General features: G+C 40.2%; 1 protein-coding gene across 1 annotated transcript in view; it reads right to left on the bottom strand.

Moving 5' to 3' along the window:
* tfb1m (transcription factor B1, mitochondrial) overlaps window positions 1-19063 on the bottom strand; it is a 61292-nt gene that overhangs the window by 26325 nt on the left and 15904 nt on the right. The window contains exons 3-5 of the mRNA XM_048535832.1: window positions 16497-16648; window positions 15777-15888; window positions 3033-3184 (exon numbers count right to left, since the gene is read on the bottom strand). Coding sequence (XP_048391789.1) covers window positions 3033-3184; window positions 15777-15888; window positions 16497-16648 — 416 coding nt within the window. The remainder of the gene's footprint in view (window positions 1-3032; window positions 3185-15776; window positions 15889-16496; window positions 16649-19063) is intronic.

Genomic DNA, 19063 nt, shown 5'->3' with positions numbered 1-19063 from the left:
ATGCAAAGTCCATCTGCCTACATCCTCCCAGGAAAATTCTAAATTCTTTGATGGGAAGAGTATAATCTCAGTTAGTCAGCAGAGTTGAAAATAGGCTTACATTTCCAGTGTCAAAAAACGCACATGGGTACTCAAAGCTGGTAAGTGTTCCAAAGGCAAATGGTAGACTGTGTATGGATCTCACTCAATTAAGCAAAAATTAAGAAAGAAATCCAACATATTTCGTCTGTCGATGACAGTTTAAAAGAAATGACAAAAGCAAGTTTTCACACAACAGGATGCCAACAGTGGGCTCTGGCAGACAGCATGAGATCAGAAGTCAAAATCACCACATTATTTACACTTTCAGGAGAACTGCTTCAATCAACTATCATTTACGATCTCTTCTGTACCAGAGGTTTTCCAAAGGTCAGTGTCTAGAATTCTGGAAGTTGAAGGGGGAAGCATTACAATATAGAACTTAGTGCATACTAGAGTGAAAAGGGAACACAACTAGCAGGTCAGGGACATGTTAAAGGCAACACAGAATGGGAAATGCAAATTCTAGAGAAGGACAATTACATTTCTAGGGTGCATTATTCAACAAGGCCTCATGATGGGTGACTTTTCAGCAAAATGTATAAATAATGTACAGCATTGTTAGGCATGGTGAAAAAGTGGGAAAATTCATCCAACTTAGCCAGTCTCATTCAACACATAAGAAAGCTGATTAAGAAAAATTGGCCCAAGTATTACTGGAATCTGGAGTCAACCGTAGCTTTTGAAAGAATCAGACAGAAGTTATTTTCTATCGACGTTTAAGCATATTACAATCTAGGCTTGTTCGCAACAGTCACAGTTGTTGGAGCAGCCCTTATTCAAGTGCATACTGACTGAATGTGAAACCCACTATATTTTTGGGTACTTTAGTGAAGAGTACTGAAGTACTTTAGTGTACTAAGGTACTTTAGAGACTGAAGAGTTATGCAATGACAGAAGAGGAAGCATTAGCAGGTACATGTGGTATGACAGGTTCATAGGCTACCTTATGGCATTCATCTTTCAACTTGAGAAAGACCACAGGCTACTGGTAATACAAGTGAGATTGAAAGAAGTCTCAAAAATAAATTCCTCCATGCAAACAAAGATTCGGGTTTAGGCTGGGAAGGCACAAACATGGTTTAGTCTATGTTCTCGGTAAGGCACAAATATAGGTACACTCTCTACAGTAGAAAGGCATTGAGCAAAATAAGAAGGCTTTCTTGCAGAAGAATTTACAGCAATAACAAACACCTGAGTAAAACTCAGACAAAATTATGTAGCTCAAAAATTTGACAAGAAGTGCACAAATGTCAGACAGCTCTGTCTACAGGGTGGTTGAAATATAGTCCAGAAGACCAAATGCAGAAAAGACACCAAAAACAGAAATTACATTTAACAATTACAGGAGATGTAGTGGTGTACAAACATTGAATACCAAAGTTCAGTGTGAAGAGAAATCCTATAGAAACTCCAGGAGGGATATTTAGAAAGTCATACAGCACAAAGACAGGCCCTTCAGACCAACTCATCCATGGCAAACAGGTTTCCAAAACCGAACTAGTCCTACTGGCCTGCTTTTGGAAATTAGGTATCACGAAGGCAGAGCAAGAACACAACAATCAGTGTGACAGCTGGGCATAAAGGATTACACTGCCTCATGACAAATGTGCCATAGATAGCCAAGTATCTACAGAACCAAATGATTTAATTAAGATAACCACAAAGACCTTGGTACAGATTAGAAATGGATTTGTTTAATTTTAAAGGAAAGATGTATTTGAGTCAGCCATTATTCAAGATGAACTGAAGTGACAAAACTTCATTCAGCCACAGCACGCAGTGATTAGATCACTGAAAAAGATCTCTGCAATACATGGTTTCCCAGAAAAATAAATATCGGAAAATGACATCAATTCAACAAAAAGGATTTCAGGTTGTTTACGTTAGAAGTAGACATCAACCAGGTGACAATTTCTCCACTTCATCCCTACTCAGAAAAGCAGAAAGTACAGTCAAGATCATTGAGTTAATGAAAATCCATGTAAGATTCCAGACTGGGAATTAATTCTATTTCGTTACAGAACAACACCACGGAAAACATACCCAGTATAATTGTTAATGGACAGGAGGCTAAAAACAGATATACCAGTTGCAGAACACAATCTCAGACCAGACATAGCCTCTTGAGGCCAAAAGAAGTTAGAAGAGTAAAGCCACAGTCAAAAGCAGCAGAGATGATACAACTCTAGACGTAGGACAAAATTTCTGTCAACCTTAAAGCCAGAGTGGAGAGTGTGGGTAAGGGACAGAAATTCAGAAGCCACAGTCATTAGAGAAACAGACCACCTGCGATCTTACATTGTGAGAATGCCCGAAGGCATATTCAGGTGAATGGGAAGGCACTGATCTTAATTCAGCCAAGAAATGAGACCAAACATGTTGACTATGGGATGTGGTACAGCTATATTAGACAATGTATAGTGTGCTACAACTGTTCCAGATACAGGACAATACCATCATCCTAGCACCCAATTCCAGTCAACCAGACTGGGACATCCAGTCAGAGCTCCAGATTGTCTCGCGATTTAAGATTTGAGCTTTGGTGCGGTGATGACGTTAATGATAACAAAGACTGCACAACTAACCAATTGGAAAGCACTAGAATAATGTAGACCAAGTAGACAAAAACTTCGGGGGTAGATCGGATGTGAGGAGATGCACAAAAAATCTTGACGATTAACTGATCACATGAATCTAACATCAGTAACAGACCAGTCTAGAATGATTATGTGAAAAGAGAGCCTTAGCTACTCTACACTACATCACTGTAACTAATAAACTACCACGTACATGTAAATAAGAGGAATGTTAAAGCAAATGAGTTGTTGAAGAGCATTCCATAAATAATCAGGAGTCTCAGGAATCTGAGATACTCAGATTGATATCTCAATCTACAAGTAGCTAATTGTCTCATTTCAAGAACCACACAGAGAAATAAATCCAAAACCTACCTCTGCAACCTCCTTTTGAAATGTTAGTGTCATCTGTGTTCTCCCAAAGACGAATGGTCCATTGCGATTTGCAACATTCTCCAACCATTTGATAATGAGAGGTGTTGAAACACTGAAAGGAAGGTTGCCAATGATGTGCACATTTGGTGGGTCTGTTCAAAAATTTAAAAAACATGTAGTAAGTAGATCGAATAGGAAAAAAAAATACTTGACCTCAATCTTACTAATTTGCTGGCTATAGATGCAATTGTCCATTACAGTGTTGGTAATAGTGACCACCATTCAATATTTTTGTAGATGAAGTTCTGCCTTCACATTGACAATACCCCCTCCCATCGTGTTGTGTGGCACTATCACTGTGCTGAATGGGACAGACTTTGAACAGACTGAGCATCCAAGAGGTGCTAACGGCCATCATTAGCAGCAAATTAAGCCAAAGCACAATCTGCAACTTCGTAACCTGACGTATCTGTCACTCAACCATTATCAGCAAGCCAGGGGGCCAACCCTGGTTCAATGAAGAGTGCAGGAGGGTGAGCTAGGAGCAGTAGCAGGCATACCTGAAAATGAGGTGTTAACCAAACAGGACTACCCGAGTGCCAAACAGTATAAGCATGAACTGACAGGCAAAACTAAACAATCCCACAATCAACAAATTAGGCCTAAGTTCTGCAGTCCTGCCACATCCAATTGTGAACAAGATATGATCTAACCACCATTCCTTAATATTCAATGGTGTTACCATCACTCAATCTTCCACTATCAACATCCTCAAGGGTTCCATTGACCAAAAATTCAAATGAACTCACCACTGAATACTGTGACTACAACAGCAGGTCAGAGGCTAGGAGTACTGCAGCAAGTAACTCAGCTTGATTCCCCTAAGACTGCCCACCATCTACAAGGCACAGGTCAAGAGTATGATGGAATACTCCCCAATTGCTGGGACAGGTGCAACTCCAAGAAGTTTGACACCATTCAGGGCAAAGCAGCCCAGTAGACTGGAATCACTTTCACAAGCGTCCACCACAGATCCTCAGATGCAGCAGTGTAACGTCTACAAGATGCACTGCAGAAATTCACCAAAGATCCTTAGACAACGCCTTCCAAATCCATGACCACTTCCATTTAGAAGGACAAGGGAAGCAGATACATTAGAACACTACCACCTCCAAGTTCCTCTCCAAGCCACTAACAATCCTGACTTGAAAATATAACACCATTCCTTCACTGTTGCTTGGTCAAAATCCTGGAATTCCCTTCCTAAGAGTATTGTGGGTCAACTTACAGCATGTGGACTGAAGCGATTCAAGAAGGCAGTTCACCATCACCTTCTCAAGGGTAACTAAGCATGGCAATAAATGCTGGCCAACCAGTGACGCCCAAGTTCCATGAGTGAATAAATAAAACAAAAAACCCTCACTTTCATAATGCGAGTTACTTGTTTATAGATCCAGTGGCTGCAATGATAGATCTTAAACTTGAAGACAGTCATATCTCAAAAGAAACGAATTTAGTGAGCGACCTATTAACTGAAAATGTTATTCAATCAAGGCAAACTACATAACTCTGTTGACTGCACATCCCCTTGCCCTGAACATATCCACAAATGTGCTGTGTTACCTACTCAAATGTTAGTAATTTCACCAAAATATTTGAACATTCACTAGCTAATCCAAAGAGTATCCTTTTCCTATAAGGTATATTTCCTGATCTCTGGGAGTTCTCTAGGTAAGGAAAAATTGATCAGAATAGCGCTACAGGCATTTCTCTGCAATATGCTTAAATGTACTTCTTAGAAAGTAAATTGAAAGAAAACATCAATACAAACCCGATCCTCCTCTCTCCCGAATTATAATAAGAGTGTGAGTGTTGAGGTTGACGAGAAGATTATCGTCAAAAGAGCCAAAATATATTCAATAGAGCTATACACTTGGTTCAAAACAAACCAGGCAAGTTGACTATTTTAGGTGTATTTGGAACATATAAAAGTACTTAGATATTGGAAGTATGAACTGTAACTGCTGGAAGTATTCAGTAGGCCAGATAGCATCTACAGAGAGACAAAGAGAGTCAACACTTCAGGTCTACAATCTTCACTAGTTCTTACCAGGTGACTTCTGTTTCTCTCTGCACAGATACTGCCAGACATGCTGAGCTAACACTTCCCATTTCTACTGGAGTGAAAATAATCCCTTCTGCTAGTCTTCCATAAAGCACTCACTGCTTGTGAGTATTTGATTCCCAGCAGCCCGAGCTCTAGTCTGGTACAGCATTAAATAAATGTCATAAGAAAAAAAATGAGGTTCATAAAAACAAAGAAGCTGCACAGCAAAGAAAAACTAATTGATCATCTTTTTTAAAAAAAATGAGTAAATCACAAAAATGACCTTTATAAAAAGGTGTCAAGCAGCTCCAAGTCCTGACTGGAGGAAGGACTGGGCCAAGAGATCGAGTTAGGGTTAACCAACCCCAACCGTATCTTTACCTCTGATGGGGCACAGCATGAACTTGGTGGAATTCACGTGAAAGTGTGGTCAGTCAGAGGCAGCTGACTTTCAACCTAGGTTTCCCACCTCTCCTGACACAATACATGGGTAGGCTTTTGAGGAGATAGGAGGAGGACAAGAACAAACAGTCTGTGTGTGCCCAGCTTTCTCACACTCATATGGTAGAATCCTTGTACTAAGGCAAGCATTTCATGCACTTTCTGCTATAGTGTAGAGACACCAATACTGACTCTTAGAAGGAATGTCTATCAAATATTATGCCCATTAAGCAATTAAGTGGACAAAGAGAGGCATTCTTCCTGATCTACAGCCAACCTGAGGCGATCAGGTCCAGCACTCAATAGTACCATGGAGGAAGCTGTAGCAGTCTTCAGTATCTCAGGCTGTAGCAATCACCATAGACAGAGGTAGGTGTTGCGGTGAGAGTGTGGTCTCACATGGTTGGGGTTGCAAGTAACAGCAGTGAGGTAACTGTCAGTTGCCATCATCCTGTTCCATGTCTATGCCTTCAGTCATACACAGATTACTCAAGATCAAAGGTATCCCATTCAGCAACTCTCAGGCTACCACAGCCTGGAGCTAAAATAATTGGAGCTTCAGTGAGAATAGTGCTGTAATGGTCATTAATTGAAGACATAAGGGTCTTAAGTGGAGATGGATTAAGACTCGGGCTTTTCTGCCCAAAAATTACTTGGTCAGAGACAGGAAGGCATTGATCACAACTACCTAATTTTCCAGGACTCCTTCCTTGTTCTCTATATGCCCAAAACAATCATCCCACATTTGTCCTTTACTTTCTTACACTTACATACCCTGGATTAAGGTAGTTTGGGAATCATGATCAGGCCTTCTTAACACGTTCTGCCAACCTGACTCTGAAAGAATCAGGGAAGCCACACCTCCATGGGAGGGAGAGCTTGTGCCCTTAAGCAGACAACATGAAGAACTCACCCTAACTGTGTAAACAAATATTAGCACAAACCCAAGCACTTGTTGGGTGGTACTACTAGTCAAGGCAAAAGCTGCAAAATGCATCGAAGCATCCCTAAGGCAAGGGCCCAGGGCTCAACATCTTGTTTACTGTACTCTCCCTGCCTTTGTCTTCCTCCCTATCTCCATGCAGGCTGCCACTCATTTGCAGCTCCTCTTCCCCATAAATCCCTCAGCAGCCTCTCCATCACAGCCCCATTCTCCAGTTGAAAGCCGCTGCCTTCCATATCCCACACTATCCTCCAGGCAGCACACACTGCCAATGACCCTTCCATCTTCAGCTTCTCTCCTTTTCTCAGATTCATCTGTCACCACTCCAGCATTTAGGGTTCAGGCTGAATGAAGCTTCACAATGCTCACTGCTCCTCTAAACACAGCCTATTTCTCTGCCATACTGCAGTTCCCAAGCTCAGTAGTAAGCTAATCAGCAGCAAAATTAGAACTGGCCTGTGACTGAAGGAGCACCCCCTTCCAGAATCTGTCACTTCTATTTTTTTGTACTTCAAGCACTGTTTGTGACCAAATGTTGGAACACTCAGGTCTAAATGCATTTTCTGTGGTGACGGAACCCAATCAGCCAGATGGACTTCATAAAATATGAGTTCCCTGACTGGAGCTGGTAATCTGGTCTAATCAGGGAGCTCTAGTTGACAAATAAAAACAGGAGTGTCAGACATTTATTCACTCTGACAGCTGGCTGTGAGGGAGATGGATCAGTGTCAAGGTCTTTCTACATGTAAATAAAGTATGACTTGGAGACGGGGCACCAGCCTCTGTTGGAGTTACTTAGTAGCAACGACAGAAAAGTAGAATCCTGAAGAAATTTGCCACAACAGTCATCTTTGAGTTGGGGTAAGCACTTCTGGCATCATGCTGCTATTTAGGAAGCTTGACTCATTCAAACCTGCAATAGACAGGGTCCAAAATGTGGAAAGAATGCATTATTTTTTCCAGACAAATGACATTGGGGCAGGTAAAAAGGAGTAATTCTACTGACAGCTTGTAGATCTGCAGCTGGTTATTCGGTTATTAGACGCCTAATTTTCCCTGCGGCACCAGATACGAAAACCTTTCAAGAGTTAACTGATTTAGTTAAGGAATATTACAACCTCAAGCCTTCTCTAATTCTGTGATGCTTGTGGTTTTACTCCACAATTAGAGAACCAAGGGAATTGGAATTGGAATTTCTGACTAGGTTAAGATGATTGGCTGAGTGTGACTTTAAAGAGATGCTGAGAGACCATTTGGTATGTTGGATTAATGATGTAACAATGCAGAAGCATCCACTAGCTGAAGCCCAACTGGATTCCCATCAGGCACTACAACTGGCTTTACCATTAGAAAATGCAGCTAGTGCAACATGAATTGCAGGGTGTTCCTATGGAAGTGGACATTCTCGCCAGTCAGATTGAGCTTGGGGAACTCTACTGGAGTGAAAGCAACTACATAACCTACTCAGGACATAAAACAGAAGGACTTTAGGTGAGCACACTGAAACAAAGCCAAGCCTCAGTCAAACTGTTAACACTTGCTTTCGGATCAGGGCAGCAAGCCATTGTAGTTGCTGCCAGTACACCAACTCGAGACAACAACATGTCCCACTAGACCTGAATTGAGCAAGAGAACTGATAGGCTGGTATCCAGGAGGGTGCACAACCTGGAAAGTCCACCTACATCTCGTCTGTAACAGTTAAATTGCTTAGCAACATCCAAATCAGAACCAAATGTTAAATGGTTACTCGTTTCTAATGCAAGTCAATACCAGCGCAGTCATTTCAGTGATTGCAGAACCAGTCTTTAACAAAATTTGCTCTGGACTCCAACCCTTAAGTTTGTACAAGACCTCAAGGCCTCAGATAGACTCAGAACCTTTACAGATTAAGGGTATACAAACTGCAGTTCCAGTCTCGGTTACCAGTGACTGCAGTAAAAGGCTCAGGCCCAAGACTAATGGGACGAAATTGGTTGAAAAGATTCACAGAGATTGTCTCAACAGTTTTTGATTAGAAAATGGCTGCCTGAATGAAGTCCAAATTAAATACCTGACAGATTATCAGGACGTTCTAGGGACTATCGAAAGAGTCAAGGTCACCTTGCATGTTGACCAGGAAGCAATTCACAATTCAGCAAGGACCGCCCAGTACCATTTGCCTGACAGGTAAAGCTAAAGGCAAAAATCAGAATGCTGGAAGTCAAAGGAATCATCAAACCAGTCCAGTCTGTGGAATGGGCAGCATGGGTCATACACATTATGAAGCCCGATGAATCGGTTTGCTTTTGTGGGCATTTTGAACAAATTGTAAACCACTTTTTGCAGATAGATAAATACCCATTTGGCCTTTCAAGCCCGCTCACCCATTCATCACGATCATGAATGATTGTCCAACTCAATGGCCAAACCTGCTTTCTCCCCATAACCTTTGATCCCATTCGCCCCACGTGCTATATCTAGCCACTTCTTGAATTCAATGTTTTGGCATCAACTACTTCCTATGGTAATGAATTCCACAGGCTCACCACTCTTTGGGTGAAGAAATGTCTCCTCATCTCGGCCGTAAATGGTCTAACCCAAATCCTCAACTGTGAGGCCTCGTTCTGGACAGACCCATCATCAGGAATATCCTCCCTGCATCTACCCTGTATAGTCCTGTTAGAATTTTGTAAGTTTCTATGAGATTCCCCCCCACTAATCTGAACCCCAGTGAAAACAATCTTAACCTAGTCAATTTCTCTTCATACGTCAGTCCCACCATCCCTGGAATCAGCCTGGTAAACCTCCACTGCACTCCCTCAACAGCAAAAGCATCCTTTCTCAGAACAGGAGTCCAAAACTGCACACAATATTCCAAGTGTGTACTCACCAAGGCCCGCATAACTGCAACAACACATCCCTGCTCCTGTACTCAAAACCTCTCACAAAGGCCAGCTGTCTTCTTTACTGCCTGCTGCACCTGCATGCTTACCTTCAGCGACTGGTGCACAAGTACACCCAAAACTCGCTGCACAATTCCCTCTCCCAATTTACAGCCAATTCAGGCAGTAATCTGCCTTCTTGTTTTTGATTCAAAAGCTGCCAGGAAGGCTGTCCTTCACAAAGGTGGACATGAGCATGCATACTAGTGATTGCTGTTAGATGAGGATTCCCAGAAATATGCTACAATTAATACCCAAAAGAATCTGTACCAATATATGAGACTGCTAACTGGGGTATCACCAGCCTGTGCAATTTTTCAGCAGATGGGGAACATTTTAAAAAGGCCTACCCCAGGTCATCATTTATCTAGATCAGATGGCCCAATGGAGACAAATGCCAAATAGCATATGCATCCAAAACTTCTGGTAAATATGCCCAGATAGAGAAGGTAGGTTTAGTGGTCATATTTGGAAACAGGAAATTCCACCAATACCTTCACAGACGTAAATTTGTAATTATAAACAGACCACAAACCCCTGCTAGGTGTACTTAAAGAGGTCAAGGCAGTGCCACCCATTGCTTTACACGGTGGGCTAATACTAAGTGTGTATAATTACAAGTAAGCACACCATTCAGAAGACCAAGTAGCAAATGCGGATGTGTTGAACTGCCTTCCACTGGCAGATATACCACAAGTGGTACCGCCACTGGAAGAGTTAAAACGTTTTTAAAGTTTCCAGATGCACTTTCAGTTACAGCTAACAATATCAGACTTTGACACAGGAAGATCCAGTCTTGGCTAAATGAAAAGAGCTGGTCATGATGGGGGAAACCAAAGGGTGTCACAACCAGAACTGAAATACTTTTGGACCCAGAGAGGCCAGGTCACAGTAGAAGATGACATATTATCATGGGGAGCAAGAGTGATTGTCCCAAGCAAAAAGTCGCCACCAGATACTGGCTGAATTCTACCAGGGCCACCTAGGGATTTCCAAAATGATGATGCTGGCAAGATTTTGGAGCAAAACCAGACTTTCTCTTGGGAGATAAGGCAGGGCAAGTGACTAGGTGTCAGTGGGGGAGCACTTTGGAGCTGGTGACCATAATTCTATTGGTTTTAAAATAGTTACGATAAAGGATGGGCATCATCAAAATGTTAAAAATTCTGACTTGAAATAAGGCCGATTTTGATGCTATCAGGTAAAAACTTTCAAAGGTTGACTAGGAGAGGCTATTCGCAGGTAAAGGGATGGTTGGAAAGTTGGAGGTCTTCAAAAACGAGGTAACAACAGTCCAGAGGCAGTATGTTTCTGTTAGTGTGCAGGACATGGTTGTAGGGAGTGCTGGATAACAAGAGAAATTGAGGCTCTGGTCAAGTAAAAAGGAGGCATATGTCAGGTATAGACCCTGCTGTAAGCAAGTGAATCCTTAGTGCAATATAGGAGCAGTATGAGTATTCTCAAGAGGGAAATCATGACAGCTAAAAGGGGACATGAGGCAGCTTTGGCACAAAGGGTTAAGGAGAATCCAAAGAGATCTACAAATACATTTAAGGTCAGAAGAGTAACTAGGGACAGAATAGGGCCTTTAAAGATCAAAAGGCAATCCATGCGTGGAACCAGAGGAGATGGTTGCAATCCTAAACTAGTATTTTGTATCAATTGTGGAGGAGAATAATGGAGTCTAGAAAACTTGGAGAAGTACTGATCCTGGGAAGTGTCTATATTACACAGGAAGAGATGCTGGACATCTTAAAATGTATAAAGGTGGAGAGATCCCCAGGACCTGATCAGGTGCATCTCAGAACTTTGTTGGAAGACAGGGAAGTGATTGCCAGGCCTCATGTGAGATACTTGTATCATCGATAGCCACGGGTGAGGTTCCTGAAGTCTGGAGGGTGGTTAATGTGGTACCACTATTTCAGAAAGGCTGTAATGAAAAGCCAGGGAACAACAGACTGACAAGTAAGTTGTTGGAGGGGATTCTGAGGGACAGGGTTTTCATATGTGGAAAGACAAGGACAGATTAGGGATAATCAACATGGCTGTGCGTGTGGGAAATCGTATCCCATTAACTTGATTGAGTTTTTTGAAAAAAGGACGAAGATTGACAAAGGCAGACAAGGTTCCACATGGTATGCTGGTTAGCAAGGTTAGATCACATGGAGCCCAGGGAGAGCTAGCCATCTGGATACAAAACTGGCTTGAAGATAGGAGACAGAGGCTGGTGGTGCTGGGTTAATTTTCTGACTGGAGGCCTGTGACCAGTGGTATGCCACAAGGATCAATGCCGGATCCATTGCACTCTGTCATTTATATAAATGATTTGGATGTGTTTATAGGAGGAATCGTTAGTAAATCTGTAGATGCCACCAAAATTGTTGGTGGCGTGAAAGATAGAGATTAATTTAGGTAAATGTGAGGTGCTGCATTTTGGTAAGGCAAATCAGGGCAGAACTTATATGCTTAATAATAGGGTCCTGGGGCGTGTTGCCGAACAAAGAGACCTTGGAGCGTAGGTTCATAGTTTCTTGAAAGTAGAGTCACAGGTAGACAGGGAATGAAGGAGGTATTTGGTATGCTTGCCTTTATTGGTCATGACATTGAGTATAGGCGATAAGATGTCATGTTTTGGCTGTATGGGTCATTGTTTAGGTCACTTTTAGAATATTGCATTCAATTCTCGTCTCCCTGCCATAGGAAAGATGTTGTTAAACTTGAAAGGGTTCAGAAAAAAAATTTATATGGATGTTACCAGGCTTGGAGCATTTGAACTATAGGGAGAGGCTGAATGGGCTGGTGCTGTTTTCCCTGAAGCGGAGACTGAGGGGTAACCTTGTCGAAATTCATAAAATAGTGAGGGGGAACGGACAGGTTGAATAGTCAAGGTCTTTTTCCCCCAAAACTAAATGGCACAGGTTTAAAGTGAGAGGAGAAAGATTTAAAAGGGACCTCGGGTCAGAGGGTGGTGTGTGTGAGGCATGAGTTGCCAGAGGAAGTGATAGAGGCTGGTACAAATACAACATTTAAATGGCATCTGGATGGATACGTGAACAGGAAGGGTTTAGGAGGATATGGGCCAAATTCCGGCAAATGGGATTAGACTGATTTAGAATACCTGGTCAGCATGGACGAGTTGGGCCAAAGTGTCTCTTTCTGTGCTGTACAACTCTATGACTTTAATTTACGTCTGGTGGCCGGGGCTGGATACAAACATAGCTGCATTGGTGGAGCAGTGCCCAGGTTGTGAACAAGAACCACTACTGCCAGGAGCTCCCCCACAGTCGTGTAACTGGCCAGGTAGACCGTGGACTTAGTTGCACATCAACTATGCAGGTCCTTTCATGGGCTCAGTGTTCTTCGTCATTGTGAATCCCCAATCAAAGTGGCTGGACGTGCACACAGTTCGTTTGTCAATCACAGGGGCAATGATAGAAAAATTGCATGCACGTTTTGGATTATACGGACTCTCAGAAATGTTGGTCACAGATAACAGGCTATTGTTTACCAGCAGAGAATTTGAGTATTTTCTATGTGGTATTCCACAATACAAGGACAGCTCCATACCTGAAGAAAAGAATGAATTTCTTCTGAAATTCTTCGCACCAGAGGCAAGCTACTGGGCATTACATGCCAATCATATCAGAGGCTGAGTTGGAGGAACCTCATCCCAAGGTAAAACACCCCAAGAGGGGCTACAAAAAGAAAGACAGAGAGAGATGTAGTGATTGTACTGAGGTCAACCAGGTGGACCTCAGAGTGTGCATTCCTTAGGTCTGTTAATCTGGTCCCGTTATGGAGTCTTAACTAACAGACAAAAAGAGGAGCATCAGACATCCTGACACAGAGCTGGCTCAGAAGGAGCTGGATCAGTGTCAAGGAGTCTCCATGTGTAAGTAAAGGATGACTTGGTGATGGGATACCAGTCTTTGTGGAGTTATTTCATTTACTAAATGCATGTACATCACTACTGGCTTAATTTGACATAAATAATGTTCATTTTATTCTCAGACAATCTTAACACCCAAATATTTCCTAAGCGGCAATATTATGTTATAGATTAAATTAGAAATTAAGAAAATTGCAGAAGCCATTTAGTAGAAAGATTTTTACGTAATACGTTAATTTTTTATACCCTATATTCTCTACTGCACAAAAATATCTGCAAAGTTCTTTTATTATAAAACATTAGCAAACCACAATTATGAAACACAATGATCATTAGGTTATATAATGTAAAATATTGCACTTTGCAACCTCTGGGCACCATAGGGTCTGGTATGTATCATATCCTCCCAAAAACAAATTATGATTTAATTTAGTGAGCTTCCTTCAAAATTTGTGTCTTTTTTCCCCCCCCAATAGTTGCTTTTTAGAAGTTGTTTTTTTCACTTAATTTAGTTATTAGTTTTTGTTAGTTTTCAACATTGTATCATGTAAAATGCAAAAAAATCGAAGGCATTGTCTTTTCATACAAGAGATCTATACCTCTCTTTTCTTCTGCACTACTATAAATTCAGAAAATTTAACAATATTTCATTAGGTAGCTTACTACAAACCCCCTTTCATAGTCTTACCAGCCTGACATCATATTTTCAAAGTTGCCTCAACCGCTCACCTTAAATTCAAGATGGTAATAAATCTTGTCATATACTCAAATTGCCATCATAGGATTAAATTTCAAGGAAACACGGATTCATAGCTGAATTACTGATCCCAGCCCCTCATCCAGGGGTAGTAAGTTATTTGGTGTACAGCAAATAATTTTAAAAGGAGGATAGTCAAGCAAGAGGGTAAACTCTACTGGGTCACTCTCCAGACACTGCAGTGTCAGTCTTCACTCAGTGGTACCACTCTCACCTCAGCATTACAAGTTGGTGGGTTCAAGTTTCTCAGATCTGAGTACATAATTGGGGTTGATATTTTAGTCTTTTACTGAAGTTGTGCTGGACTATTGGATGACATACTAAGCAGAGGTCCCATTAGCTCTTTCAGGTGTGAGCAAAAGATTATTAATTTAAGAACAGGTCTTCTTGATGCCTTGGACAATATTTATCCCTCAGCTGCCAGATCTGAAATACTGGACTCTTAAAAGTCATTTGAAGTGCTGCAGATCAAGGTGTAGTGAATTGAAGACCATGGGATTAAAGAGCAGTGACACTAAACTGATTGCAAAATAGAGATCAGTTGTGGACAACAATTTCTCTGGCTGGAGGCAAGTAAATATTGGTGTCCCCCAGGCACTGGTATCAGGAGCACTGCTCTTTTCATATTTTATAACAGAAACTGCACTTCAGGAGCACTGTATTGTCCAGTAAGATTACAAAAAAATGCTAAGAATGAGTAAGGCAATGTCAACAGCAACATTATGTGACAAGATGTTAACCAAAAGTGATCTTACCACAGACAAAGTTATAAAATTAACTGCACGCAAGAAACCACTGTTATTAACTTAATAATGAACCTGCTATATAATCACAAAGAACATGTTTATAATTTATCTCCCACCTACTTTCAAAAAAATCTGAGCTGACAAATAAATGTGAATAGCTGTAAATTGTTGCTGTCTCCTTCATGTGAAGGTGCCCTATTAAGCAGCCTAACAGTGAAGTCAGACTTTAGTTTGAGAACTTGAAGGATCAAAGTCAGTGGGACTCAGGTTCCGTAATAGTCAGGGTATTTGTTAAGTGTTTTCCTTCTGCAATACTTTCAGTTTCAGAAGCAATGTGGCTCATTCATTTTATCCATCTGTTGATTCTGTTGTGAGTTATATAAACTGTTTAAAGTTAGCTTCAGGTTTACAAACAGTATAACATGTTCTTTTACGTGTTAGAAAATCTGACCTAGTCAAAAACTTCGCATTTTATAGGCAAATCATTCACTGGTTTGAAGCATTAGGAAACTGAAAGTACTTCTGTAATGCCTGGTACACAAGTGTTCTCCTAATATATATCAATAGACAGATCACACTTTAGATTATAGTTGAAAAAGTATTGATGTATTCCTTAAGACGTCTTTTTCCTTTTGCTTTCTAAGACTCATTGACCGAATCATAAATTCTTTTTAACAGTAATATTATACATATATAATCAAACTTCATATGATCTGAATACTACATTTAAAATAATCAAGTCAATGACTAAACTTTGAAAATTGATTCAATGACTTACAAATAATGCTTTATTGTAGCTATATGAAGTGGAACCAACTAACAATCCAGAATTTATATTTAGCATTCTTTCATTATGTAATGAATTCAAAACAAATTCTAGGGAGGAAAAATTCTCAGATCAACTAATATCTTCAAAATCTCTTACCAAACAAAACTTACCACCTTCCCATTCATTTTGAAATTGCTTTGGAAAAGCCCTTCCCAGTTTGTAGGTCAGAATATCTCCATGAACGATGCGCAGTTTCCTAGGGGCTGCTGCTTCAGCCAGCAACTATACAGATACAAAATGACTATTACGTTACAAAACTCCAGTCTTTTATCTAAACCTTCCAAGTGAAAGTGCGATTAACACAGAATGCAATACAGTGACTTCACAGTTTATTCACTAAAAGATTAAGCTGGAATGTAGAGATGGAAGCAATTCTCCTTCAAAGTATTCCACATTTGAATAGAATAAAGTGCATAGCAGCTGGAGATGGAAAGGTTCTGCATGAGTATCAGAACAACATTGATAGTGTTTAGATCTTACATGGCAGGTCTATTTTGGTGAAGAGATTCAATACTTGCCTTAAGATAATGATTTTCAAATACAGATTTAAGTGAAAAAACACTTCTGTTTACTTTAAAAACCTGCTCCTATAGTTCAAATAACTTGCGTTTTGTGCAACAATAAAAACTGAGTAAATATCAGGTAAACTAATTGAAGTCAAATCTAAATGAACATTAAAAGAACTATCATATTTATACTGACAATTTTACTCATTTTCACATCACAAATATTGTTTTGGCTGTCTTTTGAGCTTACAAAGTTTAAATCAAGCCACCTTACAATACTGCTTATTTACATTAGTTTATTTGATTACTAAGCAGAGTCGTTACCTGTAAACCAGGAATAAATCTAGTATCTTTTTCAACCACAAGTAATTCTGCAATGCCAGCATTAAGAATTGATCGAGTAATGCCACCTGGGCCTGGGCCCACTTCACAAACATGGGAGTTGTTCAGATTCCCAGCATGCCGAACTATTTTGTCTGAAATAGATGATTTAATGTTGAAATGATAATTACTTGCTAGATTGGATCATCAGATTACAATTTATGGGTCAAACAGGAAAACAGAGACAAACAGACTCCTGGGAGTAGAACACAGTGTAGACCTCAGAGTCAAATATATATAGAAATTGTTAAAGGTCAGAAACAGGAGGGCAATAATAGTAGCACACTTCAACTAACCTAGTATTAGCTTAGATAAGATCAATGTGAAAGGAGAGAGCACAGAATTCTTAAAATGCTTAAGGAGAACATTTTGCGGGTGATGTTAAGCAAATCCAACAAGAGCATAGCCAATTCTGAATTTTAGGGGTTTTGAAACTAGACAAGAAGAAATCAATGGCAGTGCTTCCTGGTGGTAATGACCATAATTCAGATAGATTTCACACAATGTGGGAAAATATTAAATATGGACCAACAATAAAAGTCTGAATTGGAGAAAGTTAATATTAATAAGATGCAGTAATATGTTTTGGCAAAATAACTACATAGCTACTTGAAGGTAAAATTAGTGTCAAAACCAACAGGAAGTCTGTTTCTCAGTCTCAGAAATAGACAGAGAATTCAGGAGGAATATATTTCCTTGAAGAAAAGTTGAGGGTGGGGGTGTGCTTGTAAATCTAGACTGTCCTCACACCTTGATCTCAAAGAGCATTACATAGTAAGATAAGGCAAACAAGGGAAACTTAAGTCAGGTACAGAGAGCTGGATACTACATGAGTGTAGAGAATTCAGAGGTGAAATTGAAAAGAAAATTATCAGTGTACATAGAAGTTATGAAATTGTACTGGAAAATAAACAAGGAAAAAAGACAAATATGTTGTATAAATATACTAAGAGGAACAGAGTAACAAAGGAAATATTGGAACATGCTGAAGATCAAAAAGTTAGCAGGATTACCAGCACGTTAAAGAAAAATATTTTCTCCGAGAGGGTTTTAGACAACTGTTTTGAGAGACTTGGTTGTTGGTATATTGTGCATAATTTCAAGGATTTCAAATGACATAAAACTTGGACGCACAGTAAACAGTGCAGAAAATAATAACATTGGTTGATGAAACAGGCAGACACATAACAGATGAAAAATTAATGTTGAACAGCCTAATACATCTGTTATTCAAACACACTATTGAAAAAGAACTAATTTTTAAAAGCTATTCAGAGGTATTACAGCATAGGAGGTCATTCAACTCACTGTGCCTAAATCATTACCTAATAACAACCTCTAGTCTTTTCCCAATAATTTCTGCATGTTATTTCAATCCAAATAATTACTCAATCCCCTCTTGCATGCCTCGATTGAACCTGCCTCCACCACAATTCCAGGTAGCATATTCCATACTCTAAATATTTGTTAAATGGAAAAGTTTTTTCACACTTCACCCTTACTTCTTTAGCAAACCACTTTAAACATATACCTATTGTTCCTATTCTGCTCATAAAAGGAAACAGTTTCTCGCTGCCTGTTCTATCCAGCGCGCTCATGATTTTGAAAATCTGTATCAGATGCCTTCTTTTCTCAAAGGAGAACAGTCCCAACTTCTTCAATATATCCTCATAACTGATGTTCTTCATCCCTAGGACCATTCCTGTAAATTGCTTTTGTACCCTCTCCACGTGATGCTCATAACTGTACTTAATACTCCAATTGAGGTCTAACAAGAAGAACCTTAAAGAAGTTCAATATCACCTCCTCAATCTTGTACTCTATGCCTCTATTAATTTGGCCAAGGACTCTGCTTTTCATTTAGTGCTTTTGCCACAAGTCCTGCCACTTTCAATGATCTGTGCACATATAAATCCAGGTCCACTCACGATTCTGTACCCCCTATTTTGTATTGTCTTTCAATATTTGTCCTACCAAAACAGGACTTCACTCTTCTCTGCATTCAACACAATCTCCATCTATCCCCCACTCTACCAACTTGTCCACGTCCTTCGAGTTCTATAATGTTCTCTCCATAGTTTACAATTCTTACAAGTTTTGTGTCATCTGCTAACTTTGAAACCGTCTCCTGCACACCAAGATCTAGATTATTAATACATACCAAGAAAAGCAACGGTATCAAAACAGACTCCAGGGGAACACTACAAACTTCCATCCAGGCTGAAAAATATCCATTGACCATTATTCTGTTTCATATCACTCAATTTTGCATTCCGTGTTGCTACTGACCTTTTTACCTCTTCATAACGTCTAACTTTCCTCACAAGTCTCTTGGGTGGCACTGAATCAAATGCCTTCTGAACGTCCATGTCCAAAACAGTGTTACTCTCATCGAATCTTTCTGTTACTGCTTCAAAAGACTCCAGCAATTTAGTTACAACACAATTTCCCATTTATAAATCCATGCTGACTCTTGCTAATCAACCCATCTTTGGAGTAATTGTCCCTGG

The sequence above is a fragment of the Stegostoma tigrinum genome, chromosome 9 (assembly GCF_030684315.1).
Source record: "Stegostoma tigrinum isolate sSteTig4 chromosome 9, sSteTig4.hap1, whole genome shotgun sequence".
NCBI lineage: Eukaryota > Metazoa > Chordata > Chondrichthyes > Orectolobiformes > Stegostomatidae > Stegostoma > Stegostoma tigrinum.
This window is presented reverse-complemented; position numbering and strand designations above follow the sequence as displayed.